The sequence below is a fragment of the Antedon mediterranea genome, chromosome 1 (assembly GCF_964355755.1).
Source record: "Antedon mediterranea chromosome 1, ecAntMedi1.1, whole genome shotgun sequence".
Taxonomy (NCBI): Eukaryota; Metazoa; Echinodermata; class Crinoidea; order Comatulida; family Antedonidae; genus Antedon; species Antedon mediterranea.
The window spans coordinates 4,389,186-4,413,820 of NC_092670.1; the positions used below are offsets into that span (position 1 = coordinate 4,389,186).

The 24,635-nt window shown below is 32.2% G+C and overlaps 2 protein-coding genes across 5 annotated transcripts in view; one reads left to right on the forward strand and one right to left on the reverse strand.

Annotated features, from left to right (window-relative positions):
- Nucleotides 1–24,635, reverse strand: part of LOC140054221 (small ribosomal subunit protein eS8-like) — a 225,609-nt gene that overhangs the window by 151,498 nt on the left and 49,476 nt on the right. The gene's annotated exons all lie outside the window — the stretch shown is intronic.
- LOC140054099 (uncharacterized) lies at nt 717–21,730 on the forward strand. 4 transcript variants are annotated; one of them, XM_072098972.1, is made up of 23 exons: nt 717–881; nt 1,701–1,802; nt 2,162–2,254; nt 2,963–3,187; nt 3,424–3,471; nt 3,981–4,037; nt 4,303–4,401; nt 4,702–4,974; nt 5,206–5,437; nt 5,954–6,066; nt 6,244–6,372; nt 6,691–6,870; nt 7,034–10,971; nt 11,101–11,300; nt 12,683–12,813; nt 12,962–13,192; nt 13,687–13,761; nt 14,503–14,661; nt 15,481–15,528; nt 15,856–15,948; nt 16,595–16,620; nt 18,357–18,392; nt 19,222–21,730. In XM_072098972.1, exons 1-21 carry the CDS (start codon nt 795–797, stop codon nt 16,613–16,615), a joined length of 6,534 nt encoding a protein of 2,177 aa, XP_071955073.1. In that variant the 5' UTR covers nt 717–794; the 3' UTR covers nt 16,616–16,620; nt 18,357–18,392; nt 19,222–21,730. The 4 variants fall into 4 exon arrangements, with proteins under 4 accessions (XP_071955073.1, XP_071955086.1, XP_071955078.1 ...); XM_072098985.1 differs by lacking the exon at nt 16,595–16,620 and having other exon boundaries at nt 18,357–18,396; XM_072098977.1 differs by lacking the exon at nt 16,595–16,620.

Consider the following 24,635-nt stretch of genomic DNA (forward strand, 5'->3'; position numbering starts at 1 on the left):
TAATTATATTTAATTAAACGTAAAATTAAATTAATCAAATTTATTTTTAAGGAATAAACTTATTCTAAATATAGGCCTAATAGGCCTACATATTCTTTCTAAGTAAAAAAACATGACAACTAAAAATATTAATAAATATCAGAGGACTGATAAAGTATAAAAGAAAGATACTTTCTGAAATCTTTGTTCGATGTATTCTAATTTATCGTAAATTTGCGTGATTATTTATATGAGTGGTGCTCCCCGGCGTATAGGATTGTTACAATTAATTCGTAACTTTAGGCCTAAGTTTAGATATATAATAGGTATATAAACAAATAGTGTAGGCCTACAGTTAATTTTGCTTTATATTTTGAGCTTTTTGAGGAATTCCTAAGCCGCTCGTTAATATACAGCGGACTACTTGAAATTGAAATTCAGTTTTTAAAACGGTCATGATGAGGAGAAATAGGCCTAGGCCCCTAACGAAATATTAATTAATTAATATTAATTCGAAACTTTCGAATTAATAATTTAGAATTAAGAAAGACAAATGATAAATGTTTAGGAAGTTATTTAATTGTTTCACACCAAATGTTTCCTATAAAGTTTATTAGATATTTCCCGAATTCTGTCCATATATCACATGCGCATCTTTTTGTTTTGATTTACTTTTGTGTGTGTGTTAGCCTATTTTGCCATCCTCCACGTGTCATGCGCATGCTCTGTTGACTAACATGGCGATTTTCCGTGGTTATTAAAGCTAGCCTTGTTTAGGCCTACATTTTGCGAGATTAAACATTCAATTCATAAACATGTTTAAGAAATTAAAAACAAAAATAGCTGAAGAAACTAGCAAGTCCCCTGGAAGATTGAAGACACCAGGAAATACGCCAAAACAGGTCGGTACTCTTTTATTTTCAACCCTGCTTTCTGGGCGGCCTGCTGGCTGCAGATTCCCCTGCCTGCTGGCTGCTCAGTGCTGGCTTGGACGGGCCGCCTGCCTGCAGGACTCCGCATACATAGGCCTAGGTGGGTGGAGGGTCAAGGCCTAAAAGCCGTATACGCCTGCTTCTAAAGATGGACTGACGTCAATGACGAGATGAGTCCTGCATTTTATAATATCAAATAGATGCAAGGCCGCCTTTTAACAAATAATTCTAGTAGGGCCAGCAGGACTGAGGAGGCGCTAGTAGGCTAGGCCTACTGTACTGGAGTTTCGTACCGTAACCCACCTTTTTGTATTTCGAAATATATAGGGCTAGGCCTATAATATTGAAATAGAAAATATACTGTATAGGCCTAGAAATATTTTATTTAAGTCTTCATCGTGGATAGGCCTAGCAGCACACCATAAAATGAGGCTGCATAGAATAGATTAGAAGTACTTTACGACATTTATAAAAACAATAAATTCTTTAAAATTAAATTGATGATTTCTCACATTGTTTGAATATGACTTCAAATCTGGTAGAATGTGTTTTTGTTTTATGGAGTACAGGTTGTATGCAAACAGCGAAAAACCTGCCTATAAAATCATTAATTATGTAAAGGATTTTGTTTGTTGTTGATGATAACTCTATAGTATATGTGATTGTCCTTCCCAGATCTATCTAATCTATAATTCAGCTTATTTATAATATCAGCTGAAGACAACCTATTCTGAATGTCCTGCCTGCCCCGTAAAGACTATTGAAATCATGTTTTTATCTTATTTTTAGGATGGTGAAGCAACCTCCTCCCAACCTATTAATCCTGCATCTCCAGAGCAGGGTACTCCCAGGAGACCCATATTACACACCTTAAACAGCAGAAGGCCTCAGGTAAAATTAATTGATAGCTCTACCTTGCCTACTATTAAATATGCCTGAACTGATTGTGAAATCATAATCAGCAATAATACAGTATTCAATCAACGTTAATGGTTATTAAAATTAGATTAAGACATGTAACAACGGTTCGAAACAACTAAGGAAGATTTATGTAACAATTTGATCAAGTCAAACTGCTTGGTGAAGATTTCAGAGCAATTAAAATCTCTTTTCACTTTTAATCATTCTAAAAAATAATTATTGTTACACATGATTATATTAATCCTACTTGAATTTACAATACTATATTAAATAAATGCAAAACAAATAACAATCAAGTAATATGAGATGTTTTTATGATATGTCTATAGTCAGCCCAAGTGAAAGCAAAAGATGAGGCTGCACCAGAGTCTGAGCAGCTTCAGAATGAGCAAACGACGGACACAGAGAGTGTGGAAGAACAGGTATAAAATTTGGCAGTTTTGTTTTAACTTCAAATCCAGTCTAATACTTGAAAATAAATGAAAATAACTATCAATCTTAAAAGATCTTTTGTATGATCAAATGGATTTTATCCATGTTAAAAAAATATGGTTAAAACTGATGTTGGCTTGCTTTCCAACCCTAGAATACAGTAATACACACAGTAACACACACACTGTATATTTGTATGTTAACAAATGTAAAAAATGTACCAGTATATGCACTGTAGTATCAATTGTACTGTGCTTATGATTTTGAAAAAAAATATGCAGGTAGTTTCAGTTTTGTAAAACACATTGTGAATTTATAGTTTACCTTTGATAGTCATTGTATTTTTTAAATAAGAAAAATTTAAACTTATGAATGAAACATTTTTTTAAATGATAAAACCAAAAAATACTATAGTATTAAATCTTGTTTTAGTCTTATAAAATACCGTAAAACCTCAAAAGGAAGTCCCTGGGCCTCTTTTCGAAAAGAAGCACATCTCAAAATCATTTCAAGATAGTATGAGCTTCTTTTCTTTCTTTTTTGGAACATCAACACAAATTTATTAATTTATACTTTATGATGGTGGTCCATCCTGCCAAAACTGTTCATTAGAGACCCTCTCAAAAATACAAATACATTAAGCTGCTCAAACATAGCGTTGTAATCTATCATTGATTCTCTGTTATTTTCATTAATAGGTTCCCTCAACTCCATTAAAAGCGTCCAACCATGACCCTGAGGCACCTAGCCCGCTATTTCCAACGTATCAGACACCCCAGAAGGTATATCAAGCACCTTCAGACACGGAGAGTGAGATAGATGAACCACTGGTGAACCTTGATGCCTTCACCAAGGATGAGTTACTTCAAAAGTTTCACAAAGTTGAGAAGAAGCTGACAAGATACAAAGGAAAATTTATTGATGTAAGTGTGATGAATTTCTTTTTGTTATCTACTGCAGTATAGTTACTGCAGTAATTAGACATTGCATTTTAGTCTATGGTAATATAACATATTTGATAATACTGTAAGTGATTGATATAAATGACTGATTGATTGATTTTTGTTTTTTTGTTGATTGAATGTGTGATTTAGTAGCAAAATTAATTGATTTAGTTTATTTTAAATTTTAAATGATTTTGTTTTATTTGAAATTTAAGGTTGTCAATGCATACAAAGATCTTCAAAAGGAGAATGCTAAAATTAAGGTATAGTATCATTCATTCATTAGTATTACAGTAAACAAACCTGATTGTATTCTTGCAATTTGATTGGTTAATTACGCATCATGTGTTGTTCGGTATTATGTTTGTTTGTTTGTTTTATCTTTATACTGGGTGACCTCTTCAGTCAAAGACTGATCTCCCAGAGGGCCCAGTTGGTGATCAGTGGCTGTGATGTACTAATACACCGGGGTAACCCCCTACTCGTCTCGAAAGATGTACTAGGTTCTTTAAAGTGCACACGAGCAAGTTGTGTACACTGGACCTACGGTTTATAGTCCTTATCCGAGAAGACTCGTTCTACCACCAGAACCATGGAGTGAGTGAGCCTCGAACCCCTGCCGATGTTATGGCTACGTGATTCCACTGTCTTAACCGCTCGGCCACTCACTCACTTAGTTCTATGTAAAAGTGATGTCTAATGATGGTAATATAATATAAGGTTGACTGCTTTTTATAGAAACTGACATTCTATTATTATTTTTGTTGTTAAGAATATTATGACACAAACCCAAGACAAAGCCCTCAGAAGAATATCAGAATTGAAGGAAGTAAGTCTCTCTGTAGTGTGTTTGATTTCAAAAGTATGCAGGTAGATTATTAATATAACAACACATTCTACAATTTATAAGAACAGAGCATTCTTTAGATACTGTACCATGATTTGATAATCTCATATAACATCACAATTTACGATCTGAATCCATAAACATGAGATATTTTAATATATTTTGTGTTTCTCATATTGAAAAATCCAAAAATGTAGTTTTGTGTTTAGTTTGTGGGTATCTTAAACACTGATTTTATATTTTCTAGGCCGCTCAGCTGGACCAACAGGCTAAGCAGCATCTACAGGAAAACTTTGACTTAATACTGGAGGAGAAAGATGAGTTGATTAATGTCCTTCAGACACAGGTAGCCTAAAATATTATCACTGTCATTTTGCAGTTTTAATCAAGTTAATCAATAATCAAATGTTTTTGCTTATAAAAATACAGAATTCAACCAAAAACCCACACACTGACTTCCAGCCAAATTTACTAATTTTTGCTTTAAAGTACAGTTGTTTTTCAGGTAAACAATTTTTTTGGATCCAATTTTTGGTAAAAGGGAATAATTTGGTAACATTGAAATGGCCTATTCAACAAAAACATAAAAAAAAAAATTGTCAGGGAGACAATATATTTCTAACATCACCTCAAATATTATCTTTAGGTTGGCTTATACAAGCACGGTGTTGTTCCAGGCAGTGAAACAGCAAAGAATGGTAAAGGTGATGATGTCGCAGACTCTAAATCAAAAGCTGCTGCACCTGACCCAGAAACCATGCAGGTTCTAAAGGAAAAAGTTAAAAGGTTAGAAGTACTATTGACAAAATGTAAAGAAACAATGAGGAATAATAAAGAAAAGAACAGTGAACTATCAAGTGGAATGGAAAAAGCTGAAAAACAAGTGAAGGAAAAAGCAGAAGAGCTTGAAGAATTGAAGGTAATCTTCATGTTTATTTTGTCGGGATGTTTTTGTGAAGCATTTTGACCATTGCCGCCACACAACCTCATGTTTAATTTGACTGTAATTTCCAGAATAAAACAATTATTAAAATATTTTTTTATTTTCTAAATATATTTTCAATAAAATTGAACCTAACATTCCTAAATGGTAGATGCGTAATTGTGTTAATAAATCTAAATGGGATAAAACTTATTATTATATTTGTAGAAACAACAAGAACTTGAGAAGAATAAATTTTCAGAACAGCTGAAAAAAGCAAAAGAGATGATGGATCAGATTGAGGGTGAAAAAGCATTGGCCATCGCTGAGACTAAACGTCAAATGCACGAAAACCTGGAAGCGCTAGAAAAACAACATTCAGAATTGAGAGATAAAGTGAAGGAGCTGACAAGTGAGAGAGATGCAGCTGAAACCAGTAGATCAGAATATGAAAAGAAAGGTTAATATATAACATTGTTGGCGTGTATATAAAACACTGTCTACACTATCAAACCTTATGTTACAAACAAATTTGATGTGCCCATATATGGACATGATGATGTCATATCACTACCATATTTAAGCATATACCTACCATATTTGGGCACTTCACACTTTTTTTTGTCAAACTAGTTTGATATTGTAGACAGAGCTTTAGGTTGCATAAACACAATTTATGTTTCAACTTGAGAGTATTCTTTACTCAAAGAAAGTTTATTGGATGCATTTGCTCTTTGGTGCAATTATTACAGATTCATTGATTTTAAAATCTCAGCTTGCGCTGCAGTGCGGTATTTGAAGTCCTGCCCATAGAACCCTCAGTTGCTCATTATCATTACAAATGCTCAGAATTTAAAGTACTAAATTAGAAATTGCAATTGTATTCTAAAATTAAGAAGTAATGAGTAATTTTGCACCATGACCATTTGTGTACACCACTACTAGAATATCTATTTTTTAAATGTTATGTTGTTAGTTGAAGATCTTGAGGCACAGTTACAGACCACAGAAAAACGTGGGGATGAGGACAAGCAGAATCTGGCACAGGAGTTATCACGAGGAAAGCAAGCGGTTATCAATCATTTCCAGGTTAGAAAAGATGTCTATAAGTATTTAAGGTTTCGTATTGTATTAATTATATTTAATAACCATGTTTTTGGTATTAAATCATGTATTTTATGCGTAGCTTTAATTAAACTTAAAATAAATATAGATTCTTTTAAAAAGTATGATCAAATTTAAAATGTTGCAATATATACCTGACAGGAAGAAATGGAGAAACTCAAAGTAGAATTGCAAAAAGAGAAGGAAGGAGCCGTGGATGAAAGGAACAAACATTGGGAAGCCATCATTGCTACAAATGAAGAAACTTACAAAGAAGCCATCACAAATAAGGTAATCAGCATATCATACATACACTCAGGTGGATATGAAGTGTGATTGATATTGATCAAGAAGATTCTTAGACTTTTTTTGTTGGAATTATTATATTTTATAAAATCCATACCAAAAATGTACTGTGTGACTGTGTATCCACATCCATCTATTCTTGTAGCCTAATGATATTTAGTTTGTCTTCAGAATTGACTCTGGACTTCTAATCAAAGTTAATAATATTGACTTAACACTATTTACCTTGAATGAGAGAATGCTTTTCAAAATGTGCTCATAATTCCAGACTTGTTTTATTTATGACCGTTTTAATGTGTACAGGAAAAAGAACAGGAGCTAGCATTACAGAACTTAGAGAGCCTTCATAAAAACATTTTAAAGGAAAAGGAGTCTGAAATGATGATGGCTATAGAAGAGCGAGAACTTCAGAAGATGGCTGCTGTTAGTGCTCAAGATAACCAGAAAGATGAGTTACAGAGAATCATTGACCAAATGAAATCAGTGAGTGTGTTCTTTTTTCCATCAACGATTGACTGTTTTCTTCTTCTTCTTTTGTACTTGCAAACAACAAAATACAGAAATATTAGATTAGGCATTGGAAATATCTATGGATTGATATATTTTATACAATTATTTTTATCCAATATGTAATCTTTTTTTTTAGGAAAAACTTGAGTTAGAAATTTCAGTGCAACATTTAAAAGAGAATTCAACAGAAGAAATCAGAGCAGCTAACAATAAACTTGAAGAAGTCATTGAAAAGAGCAAGAATGCAATTGCCAAACAAAAAGCCCAACACAAAAAGATCTTGAAAGAACTTACAGATAAAAAAGAAGGAGAGATGCAGTGTAAGGTTGAGGAATTACAGATGCAGATGAATACACAAATTGAAGAGGCTCTAGAACAACAAAGAAATATTGTCCAACAAACAGAACAGGAGGCTGATTGTGACCTGAAAGCTAAAGTGGAGGACATGAATCGATCACATCAGGCGGTTGTTCAAGAAAAAATAGACCAGTTAAACAAACTGAATTCAACAGTAACAGAATTAAAGCAAAGGAATCAAAAACAGGCTCAAGACTTGATTGATCGAGGAAAGAGCATTTCTAAATTAGAGGCTGATTTAACTGAGTGTAGGAACGAAATGGAATCCGAGATTAACAACTGGACAAAAGAGAACAAGAGTTTAAGAAACCAGTTGAAAGACTTACAAGATAACTTACAGACGGCTCAACAACAACTTGAATCTGAAATTAAAAACAAACAAGAAAGGGTTAAAGAATTAGAAGAAAAAAGTGCAGCTTATGACATTACTGAAAAGGAATTAAAAGAAAATGTAAATGCAGTAAAGAAATATTCTGAAGAAGTCTGTGACCTAAAACAAAAAGTGGCGCAATTGATTCAAGAGGCAGAAGAGAAGAATGCAGAACATCAACATAAAATCAATGAGTACGAACAAAAATTGGTTTTCCAGAAGGAGAATTATGAAAAGGAAACGCAACGTAAAATTGAAATGCTTGAGGTACAGAAAAAAAGTACAGTTGACGAGGTTGCTGGTGACCTTGGAAAAAAGTTATGTGATGCAAATGAAATGATTGGAAATTTCGAGAGAACGATCCAAGAGCTTAAACTAAATGAGAAAGCACTTGAGAATTCATTAAAAGCACTGCAAACAAAGTATGACAATGAACTCTGTGTTGCCAATGATACTATTGGAAAAGAAAGGGAAGGCTTACTGAAATCTGAGAAAGACATTGAAGAACTAAATAAACAAATCAAATTGAAATCTGAAGAGTTAAAAACAGCTAGAGATGCTGTTATTGAAAAAGACAAACAGTTAAAAAATGTGGAAAGAAATTTGAATTCGGTTGAAAAAACCCATCAGACACTGCAATTAGAGCATGACCAAAGTTTTGCAACGTTAACTGAGCAAGTAAAGCAGTTTGAAGAAGAGAAACAAGTATCTATAAGAAAGATTGATGAACTGGAAAAATTGACATGGGACTTAAAATCTAAACTTGCAACAGCCCATGAACAGTTTGAACAAAAAACAGAAGAATTAAGTAAACTATCAGTTGAAAGAAATTCTACTATTGAAAAATTAGAAAGAGAATCAGAAGAAAAGTTGACACAAGAAAAAGATCAATATGAGAAGGAGTTGGCTCGTCAAGTGGATGTATTAAAGATGCAGACACAGAGTTCGGTGAGTGCTGTGGCAAATGAATTGGAACAAAAACTGATTGAAGCCAATTCCACAATCTCTTCTTATGAGAGACAAATTCAAGAACAAAACAATGCAAAAAAGAAATGCAGTGATGAAATAGAGCGATTACAGAATCAATTGGACAATAAAACTACAGAAAAAGAATTGCTGGAGAATGAAATGAAACAAAAGATGAAAGAATTGCAACATCAATGGGAGACTGCATTAGCAGAATACGGCGAGAAAGAGAGAAACTACCAAGAAAAAGCGAAAGAATTGGAGTCAGAAGTGAGTGCAAGGAATAAAGAAATTTTGAATTTACATGAAGAAAAAGGTGAAAGATCTGTAGAAATTGAAGAATTGAAAGATAGATTGGAAATGTTACGAAATATTGAGCAAGAGATGGAGCAGAAACAACAACAGGTGAATGATTTATCTACATTGATTAATGAGAAAGATGATCATATAAAACAATTACAAACACAATTTGAAAATTCAAATATCACAATACAAGATCAACTGAAAGAAGCTATTCGAAATGTTTCAGCACTTAACTCGGAGATTGCAAGTTTAAAAGAAAAACATGAAATAGAATTGAATGAGAAAATGGCAATGAAAGATGCTGAAATAAAAGAAGCATCTGAACTACTTTTACAAGAGAAAAACAATTGGACTGCAAAGCACACCAGTCAGATTGAAGATCTAAAAGCACAGGCTAAGGCGAAAATATCACAAATAGTACAAAAGGAAAGAGAAGCAGCTAAACAAAAAGAACAACAGTTAGAAGAAATGATGAAACAGAAAGAGAATGAATTAAAATCATTAGAAGAAACCCATAACCAAATGACAACACAAGTTACAGTTGAATTATCAGGAAAAATTGAAACTCTGAAAGCGCAACTGCAACAAATGCAAAATAGCGCAGAAGAGCAAACGGAAAACATTTCAAGAATCAAAATCGAACATAATGAAGAAATTAGCAGACAAAATGAGGAATTTCAGAGAAAACTTGCTGATAGAGAAGAAGAATTCTCAAAACAATTATCTGATTTAATGAAGAACAAACAGATGGGAGAGGATGATGTAACCATGAAAATGGAGAGCATACATAAAGAGGCAATTGAGCGTCTGAAGAAAGAACATGAAGAGGAGAGTTCTAAGAAAGATTCAACTCACAAGAAGCAGATGGTTGATCTAAGAGATCAAGCAAAATCTAAAATTTCTTCTTACAAGACAAAGCTTCAGGAACTAAATGTTAATTGTGAACAACTTCAAAAGAAAAATTCCGAAACAGTTGAAACACTTAAAAAAGAACTTGAAGAAAAACTTCTCAATAAAGAAAAGGAACACGAAAATTCAATTGAAAAACTGCATTTAGAAATTGATGATCTAAAAAAGAAGCATAAAACTAATATGGACGAATTGGAGCAACAGCATTTTGAGATGATGGAGAATATGGAAAAGACACATTCAAATAATGTTGAATCACTCCGTATGGAATCATTGGAAATTGAAGAAATTCAGAAACAGCATGAGTTTGAAATCAGGGAACTATGCCAAAAGCATGACGTAAAAGTAGCTCAGTTAGAGGAGCGTATAGAAGAGGTAATCGAGACCGACATTGAAAACCAAGCTTCTTTGAAGGAAGCTAAATTTCAAGCACAATCTACTGAGAATGAACTTGTACAATTAAAGACAACTTCCAAATTAAAAATGGATGAACTTGAGGAAGAGTTAAAGAAATTAAGAACAACATTTGAAGAAGAAAAGAAGATTTTAGAACAGGACATCAAAGAGAAAGAAAGTAATGATCAAAAAAATGCATCTAGGTTGGAAGAGAACCTTCAATCCAAGATGAGTGAAATGAAATCTGAACTGAAAGGTAAAGATGATAAAATTGAAGAATTAAACCAACAAATTCAAACGGTAACTGCTTCTCTTGAAGCAGAGAGCAAAGAGAAACTGGCTGAATTGAAAAAGAAAGCAGAAGGAAAATTAAAACAAATAAAGAACCAATTTTCAACTGAACTTAAAGCTAAAGAAGAAAAACTATCAGATGCACAAAATCAAATAATGTCTTTAGAAAAGAATCACTCTGATAAAATTCTTGCTTTGGAGGCACAAATCAAAGAAGTTGAACAGCTTCACCAGAAAGAAAAGGAAGAATGGCAAACTATATTGGATGAAGAAAAAGTTAAAATTGAAACAGAATCTAAGCAAGTTGTTGAAGAAAATATAAAAGTTGCAAGAGAAAGTCTTCTAGGTGCTGAAGCTCAACAGAGGAATGCTGAAGATAAAATGAAGGAAGTAAGCGAAACTATGAAAGCCAAAGAAAATGAACTGCTGAGCCAAATTGAGACATTAAAGGAAAATCATGAGAAACAACTGATGGACATAGAGTAAGTACACCGCTGTTTGGATTATTGTACAATAGAAGAAATTTGTTAATTTCTTGACTGATGTCTACTTAACTTGATAACACAATAATTGTGTTTTAAAATAAAAGCATTTGTATTTTTCTTATTTAGAAATCGATGTGAAGAAGTTTTAAAAATTCGACAGAAAGAAATAGAAGAACGATTACGTGAAATGCGATTGGAGTGTGATACACGTCTGCAAGACCAAAGCGTAGAACACAGTCAGAAAGTTAAGCACTTGCTTAAAGAGGTTAATATGAAGATGGCAATGAAAGACCAAGAGATGCAACAGAACCTAAGACAGGTCATAGGTAAGGCAATGGAGCTTAAGTGAGGGTTTGTGGGTGGGACAATCAAGTAAGAGTTTGATTATCTAGAGATTAAGCAGAACTTGTTATGGTAGGGCAGTGGAGCTTAAGTGAGGGTTTGTGGGTGGGACAATCAAGTAAGATTTTGATTATATAGGAATGGTTATGGTAGGGCAATGGAGCTCAAGTGAGGGTTTGTGGGTGGGACAATTAAGTAATAGTTATATTATCTAGGGATTAAACAGAACTTAGGTCGTGTTTATACAACACCCTAAATTTGAACACGGCTTTAATTTTTAGCGTGTTGTTCGAACCGAGGTCAACCCACCTTAACGTTTGCTGTTATAACTAGAAATCACGATACCGTGTTGTACCGGAAGTTTCATCAACACGCAGTGCATGCTAGGATAAAAGGTCGATCGCTTGAATTGAATTGTTGGCTGGGTTGTCAACAAATCATTGTCGCCTCCTCGCTGTCCGATGTATTCGCGCGGTTTTTACCGTTTTCATTATTGTATTCGTTCACGTTTGCATTGTTGTTTATTTTGTTCTCGGTTCATTTAAATTAATAAAAGTTATTTTAAGGGTTTCATTGTTTCATCTATACACTATGGAAGAAGATGCCATTTTTGCGATGTTATTTTTTATTCTGTTTGGAGTGGGAAACGATAGTCTATAGAGGCCTACTACCACTACGAGTTGGCCCTACCAGGCTAGGCGTAAGACGTGGTAGGAGGATGATTGCTGGCAGCGAAGCAGCAATAAATGGGCCCAATCTTGTTAGACGTCGCATGACATGATTGATATTACGACCTGTTTTAACGAGAGGTCAAAATATACCCTGAGGACACTTCCAACACGGTAACGGCGACCGGGAATCCACCAAATTTTAGGATTCAGCCAAGTAGCCTTTTTTGCAATTAAAATCTCATTACACGGAATCTCTTTGTTGTTATACAACACTTCTCGTAGGCGTGTAGAATATGCGTATAATAGCGTGTTGTATAAACGCGCCCTTAGGGTACGACAATGGAGCTGAAGATAGGTTTTGGTTGTGGCAGGATCAAGGTAGATCTTGATCGTCTAAAAGAAAATAAGAAGACCTTATGACAGGTCATAGGTTTTCTAAAGAACGTAGATCTTGAACAATATTGGTTAGAGATAACTGTAAGAGAGTAAGAAGAGGCCATATATTTGTTATTCTTTATTTCCTCTGTCGCTTTATTATGTTGGTTGGTTGTAAAATGTAATACAGTACTTTCACAGCTGACTCTTATAATACCAACAATGGCTAGAGCGTTTACACAGACAGACGGATAATGTTGAAGCTTGTAACTTATACCCTTTAAAACAGATGTTAATATATTAGTGATGATTGATTTTAGGTAAAGGGCAATCCGTGGAAGTGAAAATGGAGAAGGAACACACAGAGATGATGAGAGAACTGCAGGAGAATATTGATGATCAATCTCGTGAGATGGAAACTATTTCAGAAACATATGAAGAACAGCTTAAGGTTTGTGTTTGGCTTATAAATTGGCATCTATATTATGAGCAGTTAGAACAATAAAAAAAATGTTGTTAATGTCAAGGCCATTGGAAAATCCTAGTTTAATCTCACTCAATAAGTCTTTATTGTACTCTAAATCAATTTAAATTTGTAGGAGTTGCGCGAGGAACTATCTGAAACAAAAACACAATACGAATCGCGAATAAACCAGTTACAGGTTGATCACAAATCACAACTAAACGAGATCGAGTTCCGACTTGAGCACAACGAATCACAGCATCAAAATGAACTTGAAGAGCTAGATTTAAGAATGACACAAACATTACAAGCTAAGATTGATGAACTAAGAGAGATTCACCGACAGGAGCTGGAGAACATTCATCAGGTAACTATATATTATTTCAATTTTGCATGACTTGTTTTGAAAATATATAAATTACATATTTTTAATTCATGTGGTATTTTTTCGATTTTGAAATGTTTATGTATGGTACCTATTTCATTTATTCAACACATTTTTAACTTTAGCATTGTAAATGTGTATTTAATTGTTGTACACCTAGTGAAAGTATGTATCATCGTTGTGTTTTTATCGTTAAACCAGTTTGGTGCAATCATACCCTATTTACACTGTCTGAAAAATGATGAGTAACGTATTAATGCACAAATGCAAAATCAAATAGTTATAAAATTGGACATAATGGTAGCGAAAATATATGCAACTTATATTTTTTGGTTAGTTACAATAAATTTGAAATCAATACTAGTACTCAAATTGAATAAACAATAAACGTAAAAAAAGTATACAACATAGGTAAATCACAGTAAAGTACCATACTTGGGACAAAGCTTTGCATTGTTTGTAATTTTTGTTTGTAGACTTCAGTACCAAAATCCATTGAGCATTTGGACCCATACTCTCAGGTAAATCAACCCAACAATGATGCTATTCTGGTGAGTCTCATCATTTCAACATCGCCATGCTTTAACTAACATGCATACATGTAGCATATTCGTATAAATAAACTTATCCAAATATTATTACTTTATGCATAAAACAATTGTATGTTTGTATATTATTTGTTTGTTATACTTAATATATGGTTAGTTGTTGGGTTGTTTGCTCTCATCACTGTCGAGTGTGTTCTCTTTTCTGTTTTTTTGTTTTGTCAATTATCTCCCAAAAAAAATTAAACTACAAAACTACATCAATACTATTTTGATGACACCACTAGTATTAACCTTGATTAAAGATAGAGCAACACTACATTACCAGCATTAGATATTGGACATCTTTAAGACATGATTCCACAACCTATTATTGTTTTTTTTACACAGCAATAATATCCATACCTGTACATCAATAATATGTTATACAATCCTAATGTAGGTTTAATAAAAACAGCAGTGTTTCAACCCAGAGAAAGAAACAATAACACATAATACCACTAATACTTTAACTAACACTATCAAACCCTATGACAAAAAAATGTGATGTGCCCATATATGGACATGATGATGTCATATCACTACCATATTTAGGAATATCGCTACCATATTTGGGCATAGCACACTTTTTAGAGTATTTAACTTTTTCTTACTCTGCTTTCGTACGCAGGCTTTTTTATGACACACACATTAAATTGATGTTCAGATAATTCTGTCATTTCTAAATTTGGAAACCAACTTTTTTAGGGTGAGTTGAAAGAACAGAGAGGACAGTTAGCAGAGCTGAGATTAAGAGAGAAGCAACTTCTAGATGAAATAAATAGTATGAAAGCAGCAACATCAGAGAATGGGCCTAGTAACCCTTGGCCTGAAGGAATTCCACTGCAAGAACCAACAGAAATTGAGGTAAGGATTATTGAGTATTTGGATCTCATCCAGAAATTAGTTTCACAGTATTTTAAGATAAAAGTAGCTTTAAAACTTTAATATCTATCACTATCATCACAACACTAATATTTTATATATTTTTATTTACCTCTATTAAACCATTATGTGTTTCAGTTTTTGGGTTATTTTTATTTTCTATGATGGGAAATTATGGTTTTCACATTTGTCATGTTCATTTGGTTTTTTGGTTTAATTCATTATTTGTTTTTATCTATTTGTGGTTGTTTTACATGATAGTACATGATGAGTGTTATGGTAGACACCCTGCTGTACGATAAAGCTGCATTCACACTAAGCCACTATATTACATTTTTCCTGTTGCTTTCATATCAAGAAATACGAACATAATTCACAAACACTACACATGTTTTACTTTTATTCTTTTGCCAACAGACTCAGGACTTTGAACGTAGCTTAATTTTTATTTTCTGTTATATTATGTTCTCTATTATTAAACTAGATTTTATTGAAATATTTATTTTTTGCAGCCTTAAATATATTGTCCCCCTGAAAAACATTTTTTTTTTAATTTGTTTTGTTTTATATACGTATTTCCTTTTAGAATATCACTAGTTTATTATAGATAGACAATAATATAATAATAAAATTGCAGTTCTCACCATTTGGGTTTTTTTTTTTCAAAACTATTTTATCAACACTTCCCCAAATTGGCCATTGTTTAAAGCTTTTAACAACTTGCTTTGTATGTTATGTTTGATGATATGACTGGATTTGATATGGTTTATACATTTTGTTGGATATCTTGTTTATTCACAGTATCTTAAAAAGGTCCTCTTTGAATATATGATGGGAAGAGAAACAAAGGTAAGAATAGGGAGCCAATGTTCATCTTGTTTTTATTTTAATTATTGTGTTTTTGGAAAAGTTCTGAAAAGAACATTCTTACTCCTGAGGACAATCAAAGTATATTGATAGAAACGTCAATAAATAAATAAAGTAAGATATTTAAAACATGGACATTTCATGATGGCATTTATTCGTAATAAAAGAAACAATATTTTAAAATATTACATTTTTGTAGATTAAAATGCGAATGAAAAGAGTGATGCATGGCTGAGCAGAGTGTAAAGAACTGTAAATTTCTTGAGCCAAAAAAAAACACAACAATTAAAAAAAATATATTCTTTACAGACAATGGCAAGAGTGATATCAGCTGTGGTGAAATTTAGCCAAGAACAAACAAATGCTATCATAGAAGCTGAAGACAAGAAACCTACACATTCTGTAAGTTCCAATATATTATTTATTAAATTGTCACTTATTCTGTTACTATTTGCTTGATACTGTATACATACCATTTTTTTTGCATAAATTATTCTAGAAAGATTTTCCTCTGAATAAAGGCTCTAATAGATTAGCTCTCACTTATTCCATCATCTGATTTTTTTGTTCTGGTTAGCATCCTTTTGTATGTAAATATCTACCAAAGAAGTTCCATTAATACAACCATAACTACTAAATTTTCTTCTCTGTCTACACTATCAAACAAGTAAGCCAAAAAAGTGTGATTTGCTCAATTATGGTAGTGACATACCTAAATATGGTAGTGATGTGACATCATCATGTCCATATATGGGCACATCACATTTTTTTTTGTCACGTAAAGTTTGATAGCGTAGACAGAGCTTTAAGTGTCCAGAAAATTAACCCATGCAATAATCTACATAGAGACATCAGAGGTCTGAGTTTCCTTATGTATTCCATGCAAAACTAAATAATCAATTTTGGAATATGATTTAGTAAAGACTATGTCATGTATTTTGGAATATGATTTTATAAAGACTACGTCATGTATTTTATTATTAGGTTTCAAATTAGAAATTTGCCTTTTTTTCTTACTATTTTTCAATTAATTTTTCTCATTTCCAAGCAATCCGAACAAGATACTTAATTTTTGTAAGTTTTGTTTACATTTTTTTAGATGCTGCCAGTCCATTTTCACCAATTTTTTATTTACCATATTAAACCATTATGTGTTTCGGTTTTTGGGTTATTTTTATTTTCTATGATGGGAAATTATTTTTTTCACATTTGTCATGTCCATTTGGTTTTTTTGGTTTAATTAATTATTTGTTTTTATTTATTTGTGGTTGTTTTACATGATATTACATGAGTATTATAGTAGATACCTTGCTGTACGCTAAAGCTGCATTCACACTAGGCCTCTAGCTCCTCTTTACCTCTGTTTACAGTTTTCATATCAAGAAATACAAACAGAATTTGAACTTAACACTATTACCCATTTTTCAATTTTATTCTTTTGCCAACAGAACCATGGCTTTGAACATAGCTTAACTTATTTTTTTATTTTAATTATGTTCTATATTTTTAGATTAGATTTTATTGAAATATTTATTTTTTGCAGCCTTAAAGATATTGTTCCCCTGAAAAAATTGTTGTTTTTTTTAAATTTGTTTTATTGATTATGCCATTATGTCAGACAATACATGTTTTTGTTAAATTTAACAGTTTATTTTGTCTTTTTATTAGTAATTAGTATTGAGGTCTGTCATCTACATTTTTCCTATTTTTGGGGGAAAATACATCTTTAAAGTTCCAATGATTACTTTATTTTTAGCAAATTGAGTTAAAATATGAAGCCATAGTATTATTGTTTAATATTACCTTCTTGTTTCTCCTAATCTTGATATTATCAGTTTTATACTAGGGATAGCTACATAGTCGGGGAACGACTTTGTCATCACCAGTAAGTTGGCAGATTGTCACACATGATCGATTATTCCCGACTTTATTATCACAGTCTTTGACCATTTTATGTTCAACAGGATTCTATTTATGTTTCATTTTGTTGTGATATTTTTGCTGGATGAAATGATGAATGTATACAAATTATGTTTTGTTTGTTATTAATATATATTTAGTCTTTTGATTCTCCCTTTCCAATTCATGCGCCCTTATTTTAGTTGCATATTGCATTGTGGGATGCAACTAAATTGCATTATGGGATATTTGATGACACAAGGAACAATTTCCATGCCAAAAACTAAAGTGATGAATTATAGTTCCTTTTTCGGTATCAGCAAAATTAGTTTTTGCGATGTATAAATGTACAACCAATCTAAGCTTACTAAAAGAATTTTCATTCAAAGTTACTTGTGGAAAACATTAACAAGCAGACAAAACATTAGCATACTGATTTGATATCACTGAAGCTCCATAGTATTACATGACCATGCCGTTAAAATCATACCTCCCGCGATATTGGTGTTGCGCATGGATTGTGAAACAAACGAATGTCAGTAAAACAACATATTGTATATTTCTCAGGGTTTTGTTTTTCCCTTATTTCAGTTTTATTTGCTTTAAATAGATAAACTGAATGAAGATGCTTTTTATATACAACTTTAATTTTACTGAACATTACCATATTATTACTCCATTGTATTAACTGTGTATGAATTTTTAAATCATTTGGTTGAGATTATTATATATTATACTTTGTCTTTTGTATAATTTAATTATTTTTTTGCAGCTTTTTAATGATGGTACAGAGTGCACCCATTTAAGTTGTTTTCTTTACATACCATTACATAACAGTAATATGATGATATGCTAGCAGTGTTGATTTATTTTCTTATATTTTACATTATTATTATTTACTATGTCCACAGCTCCACTGACGGGCTGCCCAACCCTTCCTTGCCGTGGTTAGTAAGCGCATCTTTGTTTATTTTTACTATCTTAACATGGTCACCACTAAAAGTGCATTATCACTTACAATCATAGTAGAGGGATACTTTAACATGGTGCATTAATAATTATAACACACCTTAAGTATATTTTTCTCATTTGATTGGACGATTGTGGAGCACACTCGAGTGTGTGTGAATCTACTGTAGTACTGCAATTTTGTTTTGTGCGTTCAATTTTGTTACACAGCTAGTTCTTGGCTGCGCATTTTATCAACCTGTAATATACACCGTTTTTAATTGTTCTACTTCGTATCTAAAATTGGAGCAATGTCTCTTAAAATTGTCAGGCCTTGGCTTAGCCTTTTGTTTAAAAGTAGGTGTGTTATAAAACCAATAATGAATGTTTTATATTCGTGAAATGGTACAAATAATTTTATTCAGTGATAGATCTCTTATGTTATGTTTTCAACTCTCATGAAATTATTTGTACCATTTCACTCATAAACATTCATTATTTGTATACTAATGCATCTTTGTGTATATTTTGCTGTGATACTGTAGATCAGAACGCTACAGTACATATATCATCTGGGTTTTAAGCTTTTATTCTATTAGATTTTCTATTTTTGTAAATAACTTTGCACTATAGTAGTGAACATGTTAAGATTGATCATCTCTTTTCTCTAACATTTCTCTTTAATATTTCTTTCATTGCTTATTTGTCTTTTAATAACTTGATAGAATTATTACTTTATATTGTACAATATTATTTGTTGTATGACTATTAAAAAATATTTCACATACTGTACTTGTATAATAAAACCAAATATGTACTATATTACAGTGAGGAATGCTATCACCTTGACAACACATGTAACTATAGAAACGTAACAAAACCAGTGGTGGAAATTGTCACCAAAGAGACAACTGTGTGAACCAGGTTCAATTGTGGCTGCAGGTGTACCAGAAGCCAGTGGTCAACATTTTAACTTTCGCAATGAAATGATCACATGATTTATATCAGTTTTGTACCAGATAACTGATAATGTACTGTACATTTTTGTGTGTGTTTTGGTACTAAACCAATTGTATTGTGAAACTTAATAATTATAATACTCAGGATAGCAGTACACTATTATTTAATTGATAGAAAAGCAAAAATGTTATTTGTGCTTGCATTTTCCAATTGTATTTATTCTCCTTAAAACTTAAAAATGCATCAATCAAGCAATGCAATCGCAACTTACTTCCAGAATGTATGCCAGTTTGTCCATCATGCTCATGGGTGATTGTAGACAAACATGCATTTAATTTTAACTCTAACCCCATGGTCAAGATACACCACCTGTGCCACTAAAACGAAAACGAACTTAACCTTGTTATTTAAATTTGAGGCATTCCCAATATTCTTTGTTTGATATTTTGAATTATATTCATTTTTAATTTATTTTAATTTGCTGGACAATTTTAATGTATTGATTGTAAACATGTAGCATGTATATATTGATAATTATTTCTGTAAATAATATATCATCCAAGTTTTCTAGACTCCGCAAGGATGCATTATCATCACCAGCATTAATACTTTTTGCGACAAATGATGTCACCTATTTCTTACTATACACTCTTCCAACCTCGTCAAGTGTTTCATGAATAAATGAATATAAAGCTAATTTATTGTACCGATAAAAAACTGTGTTGTGAGACCAAACCTATTTAACCAGTAAAACTATGCTTAATAGTAATAATAAATAAAATAACATTAGCATAACATGATACACGACAATATTCATGTTGCATTAATAAACAATAATAAAATAATGTGATTTTTTGTTAATCTCATCTTAAGTTTTACACAGATTGCATTCAATAAGTTATTTAAATAATTGTATTTAACTAGTAATACATTATAATTCATTGCTAATAAGTGTGTCAATACCACCAGAGTGGCCTATATCTGTTACCATGGGTAAACTAGTTATTTTCAACTTATTTCTGTTTCAAAAATGTTTATAGATAACATATATTTTCATTTTTATCATTGGTTATTTCATTAATTTAGTTTTTGGGACAAGTAATGAATGTTTTGTTTTAATTGGGTTGAAAAGTCAATTATATAATAAATGTTAAACAAACACTTTCAATTTATTTAACTCTTAAACATTTATTAATTGTGTACTATTCAAGGTTTTAGTATTTTTATCTTTTATTTTAAATATTTTATATCATATTTTATATTAATTAATGTAATAATTAAGTTGGCTGTTTATTATATATTGGGATGCATTGTATTGTAGATTATTTTTTGGCAAATTTGTATTAATAATAAAGTGTAATATTAAAAGATACTTGAAAAGGCAAGAAAAAAGTGCACTTTGTGAATATAGATTATCTGTTCAGATTGCTTATAAAGATATATAATGTTAATAATAACTGCAGCAGATGAAATGAAATTATGTATATTTGATATAAAGTCTTTTGTTTATGATTTAATAGTTATAGAATTTAGTAGTTATTAACATGATAAATTAATAGATTTTATTATGAAATTTACTTGGCTTGTAAATACAACAACATGCCTTATTACTCAACCTTTTGTGGAGGAAAAAAACACCAGAAATATTGTACTGTAAATTAATTGTAATATTACTCATATATTTATTAAAACTATTAGATTAATGAATAGATTGGAATTTAAATGTATCGTTTTACTATTATATATTGGTGCTGTAGGTTACTCATTCCTGGATTAACTATTGGGTCATTATGGAATATTCCATTCAAGACATTATGGAATATTTAATTCAAGACATTATGGAATATTCATTCAAGACATTATGGAATATACCATTCATGTCATCAACGGTAATAGTCTTCGACAAGAAGTTTTCATTATCTGTAAAGATTAATTAACAACTGGACATAAACTAATACGTTTTAACATTTAAATATAATAATAATTATCGTTGACCTCAGAATGCTTTTACTGGGTGTTATACAACAATTTTACCGTCTTTAATTCAAATCATTTAATGTACTTTTGACCTAGTGAATTAACTAACGAAGTGGATGTGGTTGATTTTCTATAGGCCTACATACGTTTCAGTTAAACTGGGTATTTTTATGTTATTGTAAGAAATCAAAAGAACTGTTATTTTAATCACATTTTTTAAGTTTATCAAGAATGTATTTTAGGGTCGGTATAAAAATGTTCTGACATTCGATTATCTATAAGAGATTTTCTTTTTCAATTAATCTTAAATCAGCATTAAAAATGCACCGAAAACTGCTAGGACCCCATGTACAATGTAGGTACAATGTTAATTGGTGGTAGTGTATAATGACATATTAATCTTCATAATTAGCATTATAATAAATGTTATTCATGTGATGATTTTTAATCTGTATTTGTGTTTTTTTATTTATGCATATTATTATATTTTCGGCATTTTTTGACCTTTTTTTTTTTTTAAATAACTGCTTAGGCCCCCTACTATGGGTCTATAATATGTAGATAATGTAATATATACAAATATACCATACTATAGTACAAAAAAAAAATGGCCAATTTTCGACCTTTTTATTTTTCGGTAAAACTGGTTACTATAGCACAATTAACATGCGCAGAACCCATTAGTCGCCTCTGCGCATGTTTATTATGCTATAATAACCATTTATGTCAAAACTTCTTACTACAGCACAATTGACATGCACAGAACCTATTATTTGTGTCTGCGCATGTTTATTATGCTATAGTAACCATTTATGTCAAAACTTCTTACTATAGCACAATTGCAGGGCCGTAGCCAGGATCTGTCAAGGGGGCTTCGCACACTAAGTATTTGGGTCACCCCCACCCCCATACCTACCCCCCCCCCCCCCTCCCCACCTGGGGTGGGGCCTGAGGCGAAGCAAATTTTGTTAAATGACACCCCTAGATGGCCGGAAAAGACACTCTCATGCAGCATGCTACCAATGAGCACAACGATCGTACTTGGACTCGTTGACTATTTCAACGATAACATTTGTTGCCGTATGTTAGATGCGCGTGCTCTGTGCGGAACCGCCAATTGTTTGATCATTTACTCGATATTTTGTTTTGCGTTCAAGTTCAATGCGAACGTACGTCTAGGAGAAGCCCCGAAAAAAGCACACTGGGTGAAGGCAAATGCAATTCTTATTATAGCTCTATCTATAATATTTATTTACAGCAATGTGTTGAGGAAATTAAATATGCCAATATGTAAATAGGTGATATTGATACATTTGAGTAGGCCTACATATCGGCTGGTGGTCTAGAAAAAAATAATCGGATGCCATAATGTGAACTACAGTACATGATACCATAGATATTATAGTGTAAAATATTAATATTCACTATAATCCTCTATGATACATTATACTTCATAGCCACACATAAATACTGATGTATGTCGGAAGGCTATATACTTTATGCCCCCAGCTCGCTGTGAAACGCGTCAATATCATGTTACATGCAGGGACCAAACATTTATTTTTCAGGTTAAAATCCGCAATTCATTTGCAACTCTTTACAGACTATATCGCTCGAAGTACGCTCATACAGGGAAGAAGGTACTGTATGAGTTATTCCGAACGAGTTTACGAATTTTTTAATTTACGAACAACTTTTTGTACTGTGGGGCACGTATTTGGACGATTTTCGGAGATGAGGGTGAGGTATTGGGCATGTCGGGGATGGGGGTTCGCAGTCGGTTAAGGGGGGTTCGCTGTAAAGGGGGGGTTCGCCCGAACCATAAAAACCCCCCCTGGCTACGGGCCTGAATTGACATGCGCAGAACCCATTAGTCGCCTCTGCGCATGTTTATTATGTTATAATAACCATTTATGTCAAAACTTCTTATTACCGCACAATTGACATGCGCAGAACCTATTATTTGTCTCTGCGCATGTTTATTATGCTATAGTAACCATTTATGTCAAAACTGGTTACTATAGCACAATTGACATGCGCAGAACACATTATTCGTCTCTGCGCATGTTTATTATGCAATAGTAACCATTTATGTCAAAAAAAAGGGTCGAAAATCTGCCATTTTTCGAAAATTTTCCTGTACTATAGTACAAGGATTTTTTCAAAAAAATTGCCAATTTTCGACCTTTTTATTTTTCGATTAAACTAGTTACTATAGCACAATTAAAATGCGCAGAACCCATTAGTCGCCTCTGCGCATGTTTATTATGCTATAGTAACCAGTTATGTCAAAACTGGTTACTATAGCACAATTGACACGCGCAGAACCCATTATTCGTCTCTGCGCATGTTTATTATGCAATAGTAACCATTTATGTCAAAAAATAAAAATGTAGAAAATTGGCCATATTTCGAAAATTTCCCTGTACTATATAGTACAAGGATTTTTTCAAAAAAATGGCAACTTTTCAACCTTTTTATTTTTCGATAAAACTGGTTACTATAGCACAATTAACATGCGCAGAACCCATTAGTCGCCTCTGCGCATGTTTATTATGCTATAGTAATCATTTATGTCAAAACTGGTTACTATAGCACAATTGACATGCGCAGAACCCATTAGTCGCCTCTGCGCATGTTTATTATGCTATAGTAACTATTTATGTCAAAACTGGTTACTATAGCACAATTAACAAGCGCAGAACCCATTAGTCGCCTCTGCGCATGTTTATTATGCTATAGTAACCATTTATGTCAAAACTGGTTACTATAGCACCATTGACATGCGCAGAACCCATTATTCGTCTCTGCGCATGTTTATTATTTTTATTTATTTTATTTTATTTTATTTTTAAAACCAGAAACAACAGCAGAAACAAATCCGCCACTTACAGCTTGGTTTAACAGATACAAAACAATTACAACAACTCAGAAACACTTAAATTACGACGAAACAGATAAAGATTGGAATTAAAAATGTCAATATGGGGATGGGCCTGGACTAAACTATTATAATATAAACTTAATCTACTGATGTAACCACTTTTGAGAACATTGACTCTACAAAAGGGAACACAAAGGATACTATTGTTTCTTAAATTACGGGCGGGAACACGAATACCGAAATTGGAGATAAAGTTGCAGTCAAAAATAGAATGAAGACATTTAAAAAGAAAAATAAGATCATTGTGACATCTACGTAATGAAGGGGGAGATATAGGATATATTTTTTTATCATCACAATTATAAAGATTGTTACATTTAAAAAGATTATTCTGATTGTGGTTGTGGCTGATGTAGCGCAA